This window comes from Periplaneta americana, chromosome 12, assembly GCF_040183065.1.
Source record: "Periplaneta americana isolate PAMFEO1 chromosome 12, P.americana_PAMFEO1_priV1, whole genome shotgun sequence".
Classification (NCBI taxonomy): Eukaryota; Metazoa; Arthropoda; class Insecta; order Blattodea; family Blattidae; genus Periplaneta; species Periplaneta americana.
This window is the reverse complement of record NC_091128.1, coordinates 120,968,542-120,986,744: the sequence shown is the minus strand read 5'-3', so window position 1 is coordinate 120,986,744 and position 18,203 is coordinate 120,968,542. Positions and strand designations below refer to the sequence as shown.

At 33.2% G+C, this 18,203-nt stretch overlaps 1 protein-coding gene across 3 annotated transcripts in view; it reads left to right on the top strand.

Moving 5' to 3' along the window:
• LOC138710857 (probable ATP-dependent RNA helicase DHX35) overlaps positions 1-18,203 on the top strand; it is a 132,793-nt gene that overhangs the window by 102,020 nt on the left and 12,570 nt on the right. For 2 of the 3 annotated variants that reach the window (XM_069842019.1, XM_069842020.1), the window contains exons 4-8: positions 12,602-12,784; positions 14,297-14,437; positions 16,278-16,440; positions 16,710-16,868; positions 17,036-17,182. In XM_069842019.1, coding sequence (XP_069698120.1) covers positions 12,602-12,784; positions 14,297-14,437; positions 16,278-16,440; positions 16,710-16,868; positions 17,036-17,182 — 793 coding nt within the window. Of the gene's footprint in view, positions 1-8,241; positions 8,410-12,601; positions 12,785-14,296; positions 14,438-16,277; positions 16,441-16,709; positions 16,869-17,035; positions 17,183-18,203 lie in introns of all 3 variants that reach the window. The other variant, XM_069842021.1, reaches the window with a different exon arrangement.

Below are 18,203 nucleotides of genomic sequence, written 5' to 3'. Positions count from 1 at the left end.
ACCGCTTGGAGCGCTTTATCACGAGATTTGCAAAAAAACACCTCAAGCTTCGCGACTGTATATAGTAGACTGTGATAATATCAGGATATTTAAGAGATGTAATTTGGAAAAATAAATACATGAACATAGAAAGCAAGATCAGAATATATAAAACGTGCATAAGGTCAGTATTAACATATGCAACGGAAACTTGAGCAGAAAAAAAAAACTGCAAAAATGATGACAACAACAGAAATGAGGACATTACAAAGTATTGCTGGCGTTACGTTATAGACAGACAGACGATTGATGAGATTAGGGAAAAATGTGGAGTGCAGGATGTGACAAAATGTATCAAGACTAGAAGAAAAGGATGGCGGGACCATGTATTAAGGATGACGGAAGACTGACTCCCGAAAATCGCAATGAAAGGAAAGTTGGACACCCTAAGACCTTTGGGACGACCCCCTAAACAGTAGAAGGAAAGTTGGACACCAACATCGGATTGAGACAGCAAAGTTGGAAAATACAGGATTTATCCTAAAACACGAGGAATAAGAAGAAGAAGGAAGAATTAATGTGTTTTGTTGTAATTGTCATATGAGATCAGTCTGATAAGGGAACCTCCAAAATGATCATATCATAAATCCTTCTTCCTCCTCAAAAAGTTATTTGCGGATAGGACATGTAGGACTTCAGAGGAAAGATTAAATGCAAAAAAAGTAATTCCAAACGGACCATATGGCACAAAACAGCTCCAAAAAAGGCTTAAAACATGCATATACGTAGTTTTTCCTTCAAAACACATATACTTGACACGACTTTACATGTTATTTCACTTCACCTCATCCACTAGGCCTGCAGACTGTAGACCAACTAAGTATACATATTTTGTCTTTGGCCTGATATTGTAAATGGTTCTCATGTAAGTGTTAGTATGAAATTGCTAGTGTAAATGAGTACTGGTACTGTAAACGTTTCGATAAGACACAATGCTGGTACTACTGATCTGATTGTTGTGCTGGAGTAAGGATAATAGCTATTACCCATTTCAGCTCAGCTTACTATTGAGAGTGAGGTCGCCACTGCTGATGTTTACATGAGAACTTCAATGACTCCGGGACGTGAGATGAGTTGCAGGGTTGTAAGCACTGTTTTGTTCATGTTGCATGTTACAGAGTGTATAGACCAAAGAATATAAAGGCTGCTTTAGACGAAGGCTATATTATTTGAAGTAAGAATGGACCTGATTTCATTAAGTCGAACAGGATTCTTTGAAGTCTTTCGCATCCTACAGTATATGTATTGTATTTTATTTAATTATAATGCTAATAATAATTATTTCTATATACTGGTAGTGCATTATAAATTACAATAACTGATTTCTCTGCTTTTTCTACACCTTTTTCTAATGGAAGAAGAGATCTCCACTTTCTTATCTCTACAGAATTTCATCCTGCTTTCAGAAATGTAAACTTTGAGATGGTTCCTTCTTTGGAGCAGTTTCCATATTTTGTCACAATCCCACTCTTAGCCACATTATATTCTGTATGACAATTCCACACTGAAATTTTAAATTATTATGTAACAAATTTCTGTTATAACTAAATTAATCAGTAATCGGTAATCAGTAATAAAATATAAAATGTCTGAACAAATATAAACACGCAACACAACTACATCCAATGCCTACAGTCCACACCTGTGGAGTAACAGTTAGCATGTCTGGCCGCGAAACCAGGTGGCCCGGGTTCGATTCCCAGTCGGGGCAAGTTACCTGGTTGAGGTTTTTTCTGGGGTTTTCCCTCAACCCAATATGAGCAAATGCTGGGTAACTTTCGGTGCTGGACCCCGGATTCATTTCACGGGCATTATCACCTTCACCTCATTCAGACGCTAAATAACCTGAGATGTTGATACAGCGTCGTAAAACAACGTACTACTCCATTGCCTACTGATCATACCCAGACTGACCCAAAGATGACAGATCATATGTAGACTGATACTGTTCTTCTAAGGTGACTGTACAATGTATGACTAACTGTCAGTTCATGAAGATGCCACCGGTAACATGAGCTGAAACAGGTAGTAAGTTGGCTATCTGTGATATCGGCATGCATTTTGCACTGTTGGGTTAAGGAACTCTTGATGGGAGAACTTCATCTTCCAATTACAATTTTGGTCCTGCTATAAATTAGTTCGCTAGAATATGATTGAATTTTTGTAAATTTATTTGCTAATTTATCTGCAGCCTGATATCACAGTGGAATGAGGTCCATTTTAAAATTACTCACTTGTGATAGTCAAGGAAGGTTCTGATCAGCTTTCTGCAGTCTGATATAGCTTGACTTTGTAGTGATATTGTGTAGTTTGCTTTGGTTGTTATACCTGCTTGAGAATCACACAAAATGACGACTTTGGAAAAAGCATATTGGCATAGCTGTTATTTCATTGCTGTCTGGATGTCTGTCACTTCCCATTAAAAGATACATTGTTACATTCGCACACAACCTTACCATAGCCCATAGTTACTTTCCATTGCTTTACTCTCGAGTAATTTTACTTACCTACATGAAAAAAAAAAAAACAGTAATGTTATTATTGCATTAATATATTTGATGACACCAGTTTGATATGAATATAAAATGTTATCTTGACATAACGTATATCACATGCGTAGGTTAGCCTTCCTGAGGTGGCAAAGAAACATTTGCGTTACATATGACGCATTTGATTGAGCTTATCTCTCCTATCCTAAAGATAGGATTCGTAAGAATGTCAGAGTCTTCATAGAAAACTCATCATTTTATGCAGTGTAATTTTTTTTAAGTAAATTATATTTAATCTTTATCCATTCCTAAGTTAGAATTAAGAAGTAGGTACGCATTTGTGTGTGTTGTGTAAGATTGTCGTAAATAATAAGTAATGAATCTGGAACAGAAGAGAAGATGCGAACAAAATTTATAGTAGGATAATCTTATTGAAGTGATGGTAAATATAGAAATTACCTTTACTTAAATCTTTGTAAAATTGGAGTGGAGAAATCAGTTTTAAAAATTAAAAACTTTTTTGAAATTAGAATTATGGTTGAGTTATATATATATACTTTTACTTTTGGCTCCAGTCGCCATTTTCAATTAATTTAACAGCAGTCAGCTAGGTTAGATTGAATTGAAATAAAACAAAAGAAAGAATTTATTCTTCCCATCATCCCAAAAAAATAAAAATAAATTATAATAAAATAATAATAAATTACAAATAAAAATAACGTGAACTGTATAGAACTTTATCTTCTTAAGCTCCACTTTTTATCCCTATTTTAAATTCTTGAGAATGTGAACATGTCCTCTTGAAATGGTAATAGCAAATTAAAATGTTTTTCACTGTTTTATGTGAAGTAAAATATATTCTTTCAGCGTCAGTGTTATATGCTGGAACAGAAAAATTCGCACTGACAGATTTTTAATAAATGTAAATATTTTCAAATTAACAAACTTATCAAGCAATTGGAAATTAAATCGATGTGAAAATGTATAGTATCTTTAGCATGAAAGCATCTTACACTAGTCCCGTCTTTCAAATGAATTTCCATTCAGATTTATATTTTCTTCCAAAATGTGACTAGTATTTTTGTATTTTAAACACGATAAGAGGGGAGGGGAAAACTAATAAAAATCTCATTTTCACATAGGCCTAATGCAAACCACTGCCGAAACTCCAGATGACATTGAGTTAAATGTTAGAGAACAATAATTAATCAAAGCGAGGCGACTAATAATAATAATAATAATAATAATAATAATAATAATAATGATAATGATGATGATGATGATGATGATGATGATGATGATGATGATGATGATGATGATGATGATGATGATGATGATGATGATGATGATGATGATGATGATGAGAGAAAGATCACTCCCCACACACAAAACATTTTGATTATACATCTTGATTACACAACTTTTAACACTATCATTTCGGAATATAAAGTATGTATATGCTTGGAATATGTATTATATGACTTTCTTGTGTTAAATTCTATCATACCTGGTTTACATGTTTCGACCTGTTATTGGTCTTCTTCAGAACTGGTCGTTGCTGGTCTTAGCATCTCTTGTTTTGTTCTGAAGAAGACCAATAACAGGTCGAAACATGTAAACCAGGTACGATAGAATTTAACACAAGAAAATCATAAAATACATATTCCGAAGTGATAAAGAGGTTAAAAGTTGTGCAATATATATATATATATATATATGCTTTCACTTGTTAATTACCTAGGTTAACTTGTTGACTAGTTTTCGGCATGAGGGCCATCCTCAGAACTGGGTGGTCTTTGTGCCTTCTGATTCCGTTCTCTGTGGGGGTGCGTTTGTGAAACACGTAAAAGGATATATATATATATATATATATATATATATATATATATATATATATATATATATATATATTCCAACATTTTCTCGCGTTACTAATAATTGAAGTGCCAAAGACAATAGGTAGTTAATGATTAAAACAATCAAAAGTTCCATTAATTGTAGTTAAGTTATTTGAATGGGTGCTATGTTTTGCCCTATGATATTTAAGAACTGTATTAAAAATAGAGACAAAGAATGTCCCAATAAATCATTTTCGACCATCATGATGTCCGGTACAGAACTAGTGCATACGGAAACTCTAGCATACTGTCTCTTTTAATAACTAGTTTTTAAATAATTTTACAGCAAGTTAGCCATTTCTGAAGACCATCTCATGATATATGTAGTTTTTAAATTAACATTTTCAAAATATATCTATGTATGACATTTGCTTTAATGCCTTTTGGGAATAATATTATCAAAATTTACATAATTCACTCGTGAAAATGATATGAAATGGAAGAATGCTATTCCACATAGATAAAATTAACAAAACAGTTTTCTACTATTCAGCAATAATTATTTTTAAACTATTCAGTCTTCATAGATACATTTCTTTTCTTCATACTTTGATGACCATTCTTGTTAGTCACAAAATAGAGAAAATGAATCATAATTATGAGTAATTGTATTATTTGTTTGTTTCAGTTCTTTTATTTGAATAGTTTTTGTCAGCAGTCTGTTTTTCTTACTGCTCATTTGATGCATTGTGCAAGTGATCTCAGACTTCTCTTCGATACTGCATTTATGTTTTTTTTCTGCATTTTCTCCTTCCCTCTCCCTCAAATATATTTATGTATGCAATTTTTCCAATTGCACATAATGAAATGAAACATACAAAGCAGATGATATGAACACCTGCTTTGATTTTGACTCGTGGAGTTATATTTGTTACCTATATATTAAAGTCTATGATATTAAAATTTTGTATAAAGAGATCTGTGTGGAATTTTACTTTTATCTGGAAACTTAAAGTTGAGAGGTAAGGTACAACTTCAACTGGATTGCTAGTATGTTGATTTTCCTTGCTAGAGGCCTGGTTCAAATCTGGTGAGTCTAGGTGGACTATGGTGGGAAAAGATGATTTTCAAATACCGACCGGTACATCTTTTCACCAGTTTTTCTTCATGGATTCATAATCGTCTCCTCCAACATAACTTAATTGATTTGATCACTTAAGTCGAAAATGGATTAAGAAAGAGAGAGAGAGAGAGAGAGAGAGAGAGAGATCTAAAGATTGGTTAGTTGCATATTTCTTAAAAATGTACCTGTGACATGTCAAGTTTATTACTAAGTGATTAAATATTATTATTTCCAAATTTTTTGTACATAGTGTTTGGGTACCTATACAAGGTGTTTTAGAATAACTATTCCTAATTTTCAGATATGCTACAGAACATGTAATTAATAATATAATAATGTAATAAAGTGTCAGTGGGTGTCTTTAATTGTGCTGTATTCTCATTACCATAAAAACAACTGAAGTTGATTTGTTTTCTTCAGAAAATAAGTATGTCGGATCTGTTTATAAATTTCCAGTCACTGAAAATGCATTGATTTACAAATGTTGGATTATCAGACATGCATTTGGCATATGGAGCAGCTTACGGTATTGTTAGGCATGGCGAATTTACGGAGAGCAATATCCTCAGCATCATATTTTCTGTCATACTACATATTTCTACACTAGATCAATGTCTTCGAGATAAGGGACCAGTTACTTTTCATGTTGAGACTCTTTGAAATCCACATTTATTTCATATCATATCTTGATACAGAAACATTACTTTATTACAAAAAAACGCTTAATTATGTGTCCTGTATCACATCTGGAAATTAGGAATAGTTACTCTGAAACACTAGTATGGTACATTTAATGAGAGTTGTATTAGTCCAGCTGGATACATTGTCAGATCACAAAAAATAAATACCACAGGAACTAGAAATTGTACGCATTATCGATAAATTCTTAGATTTAAATTGATATGAGACACTTCTTCTAAAATTGTTGGTGGAATCGAAGATAGGAAAATCTGTGAAGCATTTGACAAATTGTTATTAGTTTTTTTTTTAAGCAAAACAGGCCATTGGTCTAACATTTGTGAAGAGTTAAACGATGGTGATTACCTCACAATATAATCTTTATTCTGTTTTCTGTTAAGGTAATTTGATCACCTTAATAATTTTAAGCATTAAATAAAGAAGTATTGGTAAATAAATTAACTTACATTTAAGTCTACTGTAACCGGATTTTTGTTGTTGGAAATACCGGTATGTGAGAATTGATAGCCTGATTGTTAATTGGTTGAACTTAATTAATGAATTCTTGGAAAGTTAACAATCGATTTTTATATGGTTTATAAGCATAGAACTGTCTCACATGTCTCAAATTAAAGGTGAGGTAATATACACAGTGGGCATTAACATATTGTGGTTATAGTTCTAAGACTCTGTTGGGTAATGCTATTCTTTTGGAACTATTCCTAAATAATTTATGCATAATAAATAATGAAAGTTTTATTAAGAATCCTGAAGTTCAGTGTTATTTTAAGTTTACTAAATTGAATTTTATAGTTACTATATGAAGTTCGCCATAATTGTATTACCATCGAATAAACCTTTATAAGTTTTGACATGTTTGAGTAATTGCAACTTATCAAAGAAAGGAATAGAAAAAAATTGTGTGCAATTGGTCATTCATGCTGGTTGCTGATATGTGGTGATTTTTATCACCTGGTATGCCAAATTTCTAAGTAATGCACGGTTTTGATGGAGATAAACTGGGCATGCCACTTCAGAGCAGTTTTTTCTACCTGAGTATGTTACCAGAAACATTAAACAATGAAATCTGCATGATATATATAAATAAATGAATAAATATATTGTATTTCTTAATATATATTAACAAATAAAATGTTTAACTACAGAATTTGTTGTTTTTATTTGTTTTTGAAAATGGACATTGAGCCTTTTTCCAGGACAATATTCTGACCTTCATCTTGAAGTACGAAACGGTTTTCGGAAATAATACTTCTTATCCTTTCAGTTTTCATTGACTGACCATCTCTAATGAACACGAAAATTTAGGTTAAATGATTGAATGGTCATAATTTAGTTTCACTGGTTCAGTAAAAAGAAAAACGGCAAAAATGAATAAAAGTATTTCTTTTTAGTTGTACGTTGTTGTATGCTATAAATAATGAGTTGCGAAATTTTGATGGAAGTAAACATTTTAGAACTCATACCTAGAAAAATTAGTTTTTTTTTTTTACCATATTCATCATTAGAGCCAATCAGGCATCTATAATGAACACTGATCAAAATACCCCTCCATTTCTCATGAAAAACAAGACCTGAAAAGACTACAGTGGACTTAATGTTGTCAGCAAACAGCTGGATACATTAAGAAGATTGATTGATTATTAGAGCCAAAGTGAGGGGCTAGCAAACTGCACTGCCATCAAGGGGGTAGAACAGCTGGTGTTACTTAACATGAAGAAAATTTGTGCACATATATCATGAATGAAAGTGTATAAGTTACCCCTCTTGCAGATAATTAAAACTTTACTAGACTGAGTAACAACAATACAGGATGATTCTAAAGTCTTTCTGGGGTTTTGGGGGCCTGTAGAACAGTAACTATGACAGATATAACGGAAACATTTGTATCAGAGGATAGAGTATCTACCAAAGTTTCGCACATACCTTACAGGTGTTCCATATGATCACCATTGATGATGCAGCAAACATCAATCCTATAATCCAGTTCCTGCCATACCTGTCCCAACATCTCACGGTCGATACCAGTGACTGCATGTGTGATCTTCTCTTGCAGCTGTGCTAAATCATGTAGCAAAGGGGAGACGAACATACGGTCTTTGACATAACCCCATAAGAAATAATCACATGAAGTTACATCAGGTGACCTTGGAGGCCATGGAAGAAGAGGAGAGTCATCTCGAGTACCACGTCCAATTCAACGATGTGGAATTGTAACATCAAGGTACTCACGGACATTATGATGAAAATGAGGTGGAGCCCCATCTTGCTGATAGATGAAGCCCTAGCTATCTGCCTCTAATTGAGGCATCAGCCACTGGTTAAGCATGTCCAGGTACACTGGACTGGTAACAGTTTGCTCCATAAAAATGGGCCATTAACTTTTGTAGAGAAACAGCATTGGTATTTTGGTACCGTCATAACTGTCTCGCATTTAGCAAACTGTACTGTAACACACAAAACACTTTCTGATTGCCAGTGAATGCCATGTTTAATAAACTTATGACTGCCCTCCAGCTGTAAAATTTACAAGTATACTATAGCGCCTATTACATATGCAAACTTTGAATGATACTCTATCCTCTGATACAAATATTTCTGCTATAACTGTCATGGTTACTGATCTATATACCTCCGAAACCCAGGAAAGACTTTAGAATCTCCCTGTATACTGGTACCAGTGGTTGCTTGGGTTCTGGCTGCAATTTCTCTTCCAGTAATATTCACATATTCTTATTCATTGTAGAGCTATCATGATATAATTGATAACTTATATGTCAGAATTTCAAACAAAACTTGTTATATTCCATGAATCAAATATTTGTTACCGTTTTATCATATTATTGTGTTTCTATGAGGAAAGAAATAAGGGGAGAGTAATAGACGAAAGTTTGAAAAATGATAAGTAGGCCCAGATACTAGAGAAAAGAAAATATTTGTTGCTCGGGGCATCATTTTGCCATGCTATGATTCTATTCATTATACTATTATTCAAAATTATCAGTATGATAACATTTGTCTCGTTTGAGTTCCTGAAATGTTGCCCTTTTTGAAAGCCAAATGCATCTCATTGATCACAAATTCAGCAAGCTTTAGATTTTCTTTTCTTAAAGTTACTCGAGAAATGTTTTTCATAGAAACAAGAGAAATTATTTGTCTACGAATTTTGGAAAGCTAAAAACAATAAAATGACCACAGCAGGCTAAGCATGTACAACTATGGTGCGTGAATGATGGAATACATTTAATAAATATTCAGTGTTTCCGAATTGTTTCGAATATCTTGTATGTATTTCCAAAATGTGAGTTGGTATGTTACTGACGCCTCGAGGTGTTTAATTTTTTCCTTAAGTGAGAACACAGTTAATGATAGAGTGATGGGTAGAATTATGAAAAGCAAAGTTGGATTCTGACGTTGTGAGAAATATTAGGTAAATTTTTCCCTGAGAATTTTCTTTCAGAAACAGAATTCGTGAATGTGCTGTAAATCTATTACATGGTCTTCCTAACTTTACCTACTTCCTTTCTGAAAAAGGCTATAATAATATGAAGAATATGTATTAAGAAGTAAGAAGTATTTACTGTATTTAAAAATACATTGTTCAGTTGAATTTGAATTCACAGACTTACGATATAATGGCAGGTATGATGGCAACTTGACCAATAAGGACGATATTTAAAAAAGTGGTTTTAGTTTTTAGTCTTAAGAGTGATATGACATATCGAACCCTTACGAAAGAAGACCTTAATAATTCTCTCCAAATCTACTTCTGACGAATTTTTTCAAAATGCTTCCTCTCAAATGAAAGAATCTTCCGAAGCCTTTCTGATGCTTAATTTTCCTAATTAAAAAGTTTTCACCACTTTACAAAGGTATACTGAGTTGTAATTGCACTTTCTTGTTGGTCCTAGCTTCTTTGTATGTACTCACATTGTTGAATTTAACCTACAATGTAACGAAAATTAAGTAAAGGAGCATAATTTAGTAACAAATTAATCCCAATCATGAATTAGCAGCTTCTTCCTTATAATACATGCGTGATCAAAACCATCTTGCAAAACAACATCACTACAGTAAAAAGAGCATACAATAAAAATGAAAATAATTTTATCTCTAACACTTTGCTCTAACCCTTAAGGGACTCATGAAATTAAATATTGTGTTATTTACTCTATTAACAAAATACGTAGTGAAGTACAGTATAAGTTTACAACAATTTTTCAACACAAAAATGTAGCACACTTCGGAATTCTTTTCGCTATCTAATGAACACAGTGAGTTGCACGTGATTTAAACATCAATTGTTGCTGACAAATTATCTTTCTTAGAAACATGAGTGTCTGCAGTGCTTTCAAATTGCCAGCAACATCCAAGCAACTTTCTTTGTTAAAAAATACATAATTGATCGGTTTCACAATACTATATCGGATTCACTCTGTTTTACTATGCCCAGTGAGGGTCTTGAAAATTTGAAGGGCAGAACAGGTGTTGCAAACAGGTTGTAGAAGAAAAATGAGTAACTTACTTTAAAAGCAACTACTGTACTGCTACAGAGCTGGAGAGTAGTTGGGCGGATTGAACTTGCAAATATTTATTGTTTGTTCAGAATTTTCTCATGATTGAGAACAGACTGATTCAGAGGTTCACTTCTTGAAACTACAACCTTGATGAAGAAATTGACGATAACTATGGTGATGGTGATGATGATGGTGATCTTCTAAAGACCTTAGGAAGTATAACTTTGTCATTGGTATAACTAAATTTTATTTTGGATGTTTAAATTAGTATCACAGATTTTAAAATAGTATGATAGATATAATGGAGATTTGAAAGGAAATTAACCCTTTCTTTCGGGTTTTCATTGTCTATGGTCTTGTCTTTACTCTGTGTTTTAAATTCTTTAAAACTAACTACTTTTCTCTCCATCCCAGAAGAAATTTATTTCATTTCTATCTTCTTCTCTTCTTGCTTTGAAATAGTTTTAGTATATTTCTATATTCGAGAGTTAAGTTATGACGGCTCGTAAAATAGAGTAGTATTTACTCACATTAGTGATCTAACATTCCAATTATAAGAAAGACAATTTGGTAATAATTGAATACAGGTAATGATAAACCTATATTGACAGGTTGTAGGCCTACTTAAACGAGAATAGCAGAGTTAACTTATTTGAGAAGTTTTCAGTTACGATTTGGCTACACATATCTTTCCAACTTGGTTATTATTATCATTGACTATAAGGTTTGATCTTATACCACTCTATCCCCAAGAGAAATGTTAAATATTTATGCTCGACCATGCCGAAATGTAGTAATTATACACCTGGTAGCAGTCCTTTAATGCATGTCATTAAAGTACACCTACTCATTAAAGTACAGGTGTTCAGCCAATGACAAGTCAGCTTTGTACCGTTATAAAACCGCAAGTATCGATTATTCTCGGATATGCAATCGAAAGAGAATTAGCGAAAAGTCACGGAGGCTGGAAATCCAATACTGTCGCAGAAGGTAGGTTATGTTCTGTTACTATAGTAATTAGCGTTAATTGTAAATAATATTCAAATAAATTCAATTTGTCATCTCGTTTTTTGATGTCGAATTCAATAATCAAGGTTATATCAAGTTTAACGGGATTACATCAAGGTCAATGACATTATTGTTCCTGGAAAAAATCAATACTTTCGCGTCTGCGCACATCTCACAATTCACGACCTAGATCAAGGTCACTTATGATCTTGTCAGATACAAATAAAATGTATACATCTGTATAATTTCAAGTTAGAAATATGGTCGAGCATAAAAAGTCGTATGAAACTCGCCTATAATTGTAATTAAGAAGCTCGTATGAAAATTATGGAACTCGCTTGCGCTCGTTTCATAAACATCCATACTCGCTTCTTAATTACTATCATTACCGGTATAGGCTCGTTGCATAATGTACTATTAATTCATTGGCCTTCCTCTTCTGTTAAGTCTGTAAGTTTAATACTGATTAGGAATGTTCCAGATTCCATTCTTGTCACGAAATCTCTTCATTTTAATTGATAATCATATATTTTATTGAGAAGTTTGAATAGTTTAGTTTTGCTCTGATATATTAATTTCTAATTTCGCCTGGCTTTTGGTACTTGCCAGTTCTTCAATTTCTGCAAATTCTATATGCTTTCTTTACTTTAATATCTTATTTTTGTTGTAATACAACTTTGACCCATACAATTTATTATGCCACTATGATGATCATGTATAAAATAATTTTACATTTAATTGATATTTTTTTCTTAATGCCATTATTTCCAACTTCATTAATTATTTATTATAAAAATGTTTTAAGTACTATTCGTTTATGAAAAGTGAATTGTGGCTTGCGGGACTACAAGAATAGCAAGCATTAGGCAATACTTATGTCATTGCTTACAGTATTTATTGGAGGCTGGCTGGGGTGGTGATGGTAAAGTGATAGGGATAACGGAGCCACGACGTGTGGCTGCCACATCTTTAGCTACAAGGGTTGCAGAGGAAAAGGGATGCCTTTTGGGACAAACTGTGGGCTACAGTATTCGTTTTGATGACTGCTTTGATCCACAGCAAACGAAAATAAAGGTAAGCTTAATCTTTACTTTTATTTACACTTAGCTATTTGCAATGTATGCCAGTATAGTTTCTATGTGGAATTTTAAACTAAAGGATGCATTTTCAGTTACATTTAATGTTGGTTTCAATTGACATACTTATAAGTAATATGCTATATTCACACAAGTGGCCGACTCTACATGACGCTCTTGGAAATGATTTTAATTGTACAAGTGCAGTTGTGAGATTTTTATCGAATACAGGACTTGACAAGGTGATGTAGTTTTTTAATGACCCGTTTTACATATCCTCCAGACTCTTTACATCCGGAGGTTACATTTTTTAGTAAATGATTTTAACAAATTTGACATTCGGACCTTTTACATCTGTGCATTTTATAAATGCGCCAGACAATTTATTTCTGTTGGCATTTGGTTTATTGTTTTGTTGTTTCTTTTTAAATACTACTTAGGGTCTGAGAACTTCTCACTTTTATGGTTTTTATGCTTCACCTTGTTGAAACTGCATTTGTTTGCCTTGCTTTAACCGTGAAGTTTTTTAGTTCTTTTAAGCATTCTGGTTATTGTATTGTGTTCGTGTTCAGTGAATGATTTTAGTTAAGGGCGCAAATAGCCATAGTAGCTGACGTGCCCTTTTTAAACCCCACTAACTAACAATTCACACACGTACATGTGTGCGCTCATACACACACACACACACATACACACAAAGTAAAAGCCCCATATAGTACAGATTGATATACCATGGACTCTGATGTAATGTGATGAAAGGTAGGCTATGCCTCCGAAAATATCATTATTTTTAACTTACAAGTGAATACCAATTTTGTGAAGTCTTTTGCTTCCATAGTGAGAATTTTTTCCCATACTGATAGTATGCTTATGTACACATTGTGAAACAATATATTGAATGCATGAATGCAACCCCATTTTAAATTCTGACTTACAGACTTAACAGTACAATCAGATGATGAAGAATGGGTGGAGCGGAGAAAAATTCTCTCTGGCGCCAGGACTCGAACTCAGGTTTTCAGCTCTACGTGCTGATGCTTTATCCACTAAGCCACACTGGATTCCGGTTCCATTGCCAGATTGAATCTACTCAGTTTAAAGTTGCACCTCTTAGTTTCATATGTACTTCGGTACATCACAATAATTGTCGGTCTCAGTAGCGTAGTTGGTATAGCGCTGGCCTTCTATGCTCGAGGTTGCAGGTTCAATCCCAGCTCAGGTTGATGACATTAATTAATTGTGATTAAATGCAACAGGCTCATGTCAGTAGATTTACTGGCATGTAAAAGAACTTCTGCAGGACAAAATTCCGGCACACTGGCAACACTGATATAATCTCTGCAGTTGCGAGTGTCGTTAAATAAACCATAATTGAAAAGAAAACACAATAATATAGTACAATTAGAGCTACATAATAACTAATAAGTAATAAATAATAAGTATAGTACTTCGGAATAGGAAAACATATTTTGAGCGATACTTTTTAACAGTGATGATTTGATTATTTCAGTACATGACAGAAGGAATTTTACTGAGAGAAATGATGGCTGATCCACTACTCAGAAGCTATTGTGTAATTATGTTAGATGAAGTACATGAGAGAACCTTGTACACTGATATTGTAATGGGATTGCTTAAGAAAATCTTAAGGGTAAGTCATAATTTTACAAAGATAACATCTATCTTTGATTAATAATAGTAGGCCTACTGATATTTCAGCACTGTCTTTATATTAGTACCTTAGATTATTTGTACTTGCAATAGGCTATTTCTGTTGTCAGGATTGAGGGAAGTGAGATGGTATATGCTGGTATGGAATACCGCCACTGGTTTCTATTGCCAGAAAACATACCATTAGTGAAAAATGACATACCGTCACTGAAAAAAATGTGATCCGTAAAAAAATTTGTTTATACATTTCTTCACAGCAAAGAGTACTATCTGTTTGCTTCGTAAATCTAAACCTCAGCCTTCTGGAACTGTATTCAACGTGTATTTAGACACGTTTATTTGATAAGTCAACCCCTGGAATGCTTACAACTGTAGCATTTCAATTATAGAAGCTGTGATCTTTAGCTTGTGTCATTGTTGTCAATTTAGTGACTGTCATTTTTGTTGTTGTTGTTGTTGCACTTTTTATTAATAATGAAGTAAGGCACTTTGAAGCTTTAACATTATTTTAAATGATAAGTCTCAATGGACATTGCAAAATAATCTAGCAAATAACTGAAGTAACTTGAAATTATTTTATTAAGAAATTTAATGTGTTGCATAAGCTTCAGATTCGCTTTACTGACCGCACAAAACAATTTATTATGTAAATCATGTATGTGTATGTTGTAAGGGAGGGCTGTGCCTTATTTAAACGGAGATATGCCAGGGAAAAAAATCTTGGAGTAGCATACCGTCTCTGGTTTTTTTCCCACTTCCCTCACTGGTTGTCAGTTATAGTAATTTGAGTGATACAGGATAATGTATACTGGTAGGTAATGAAATTTGATGTATATGCGTCCTGTATAATAAAATTCTTATATTAGATTGAGTCTACACCAACAATAATTATTATTCTCGTATTGATATTGTTGTTACTGTTGTAAACATTATGTAAATGCCTTTTGTACTAGATTATGTGGCTACTGCCATCTGGCATACCCAAATTCACAGTTAATAGTAAATACAATACAATTCAAATGCCACCACCGCCGCCGCCGCCGCCGCTGCCGCCACCACCACCACCACCACCACCACCACCACCACCACCACCACCACCACCACCACCACCACCACCACCGTTGTCACGTCATTATCATCATTATCATCATCATCATCATCTTCACCATCAGTTATTATTACAGACCATTTGACCTTTTACATTTTCGCTCAAGCTTTTTAATAACTTTCTTAGACTTCTGTCTTAAATTAATATTTTAGGATTTATTTTGGGAAACTGTTTTAATTTTCTATCACAGAAAAAGAATTGGGCAAAGAATAAAATGCATTTCTGAGTCGTATTATGGTGGCTATTTTGGTCTCAGATTTATAGTAGAAAAACCACAGACAACTCATTATTGGAACTCTATAGGTTTCATTGATTTTGAGGAAGCCTTTTATATTCTAAATGTAAAAAGAATACATCTTGATTACACAACTTTTAACACTGTATCACTTCGGAATATGTATGATAAGACTTTCTTGTGTTAAATTTTAACATACCTTGTTTACATGTTTCGACCTATTTATAGGTCATCTTCAGAACTGATCGTTGTTGGTCTTGGCACCTCTTGTTTCCTGTCACCCTCACATTAAAAAAAAAATTACGAAATGGCTGGCTTTTACAGTTGAATAAAATTGACTCTCATTATTGATATCCTAGCATTCAGAGCTGAAAAAATAACATTTTGCACCACAATTAGTTTGTTTCCACATGTTTTATGTTAGAATATATTGCGACAGCTGAATTTATTAATATTTTATGTGTTCAATTATTACAGAAACAAAAGAATCTGAAACTTGTAGTTGCTTCAGCAACTGTTGATGCAGAACAACTGTATAACTTCTTCAATAATAACTCCTCTAAAGATAAAAGCAAGGACACTGCTGTTATTATGAGCGTGGAAGGTAGACTGTATCCTGTAAATATATATTATGTTAAAGGTAAAGCTATTATTTTCAGTTTACTTTATATGATAAGTGTTGTTCTCGCCATGGCATCATGTTTAGAACTCGTACTATGGAATGCTCGTTGGTTCAAGTCTTCATAGAGGAAGAAATCAATTATACATTTTTTCCTTCAGATCTCCATAAAGACTATAAATGAAGTTTTACTGTGCATATATATATTAATTAATAATTTTAGAGAACTCAGTTTATAAAGCTTTTAGTAACGTTTTACATACCTAATTTATGTGTTTTAATTATTTTAGAGCCAGTTCCTGATTATGTGAAAGCTGTAGTCGAAACGGTTATTAAGATCCACGAGTATGAGCCATTGGGAGATGTGTTGGCTTTTCTCACTGGACAGGAAGAAGTGGACAGAGCTGTTAAACTTCTTAAGGAGCAAGAAATTGAGAATAAAGATAACTGTAAGTCACTATTGCTGCCATATTAAATTAATACATAAGATTATATTATGTTTATTTCAGAATCTGTATTATACTGTACAGAATTCCTCTTTTCAGAATCATAGAAAAGGCTGAAATTTCTTTCTTCATTTGTCTACTAATTTTCTTTTGGGTTGACTTTGTTTCAGTAAAACTTCTTGTCTTGCCGATGTATGGCTCTCTCCCAAATGCAGAGCAGTTGAAAGTGTTCCGATCTACACCTCGTGGTCTGCGGAAAGTGGTTATTGCAACAAATATTGCAGAAACGTCAATCACTATTTCTGGAATTGTTTACGGTAAAATTATTTTTATTACAGTTATATAGTAATTATTTGAAATTTTAAGTATGATGATTATTGATATTTGAATTTTTTATTTAAATACTTGGAATATTATACAATGAATTATTTTTATAAAGTGCCTCATTTGTTGTGTTGTATCTCACAATGTTTAAACTCCTGGCTAATTTCATTGCAACTTCTTCTGTTCTAAGGACTAGGCATATTTGTACTTTCTGGTGCGAGAGATCCCTCCAAGGCTTTCTGTGTCCTCCCCTTTCTTTTCATCCCTTCAACAAAAAATTAATATTACTTTAGAATAGCCTATTTGCCCTCTTCCATTCTTGTTAAATGGTCGACCCAGTTTCTTTGTGAAGCTACTGCTTATAACGATTTTTATGTAGTAGTATAATCGACTCTTCAGTCCAATATCTATAGTTGGGGATAAACCCCCGTTGGAAAAAGCTCAAAAGAATGAAATTTTTGATCAAGTACCATAAGTAATCAAAGAATAGTTTTACAGTATATCTAAGCTACATTCCAAATTCCTTGAATTAAAAACATCTTTTCACTGATTTCAGATGTCCAACAAATATTCACCGCAGCGAGTGATTGAAAAAATTGTATAGACACAGTAAATCAACTCATGTACCTTCTTAACTAGCAATATAATTTATAGAACTTGGTATAACTAGTGTGCAATATAACCATATTTTAAATAACAAGTGTTTTAACTTTTAAGAAATAAGTGTACATTTATTAATTTTGAAAGGCTTGATATCATTATCCAACGACACAACTCATTAAGTTACTATATGTAATAATTTTTTTATAATGTTTTACTCAGTATAACAGTAGTTAATATAATAATTATTGTACTATTGCGGTGAATTTCGGTGAAGTCTGGAGGGCCTAATTAGTCAAATCCACTCTCCTCACCTCCACGCTGGAGCTCCATGGGATTTTTTTTAGATGCGAAAGAGAGAGTGGTTTGCGGAAAGCAGTGGGAAGCTACCGCATTTATCTTTACCAAGAAAAA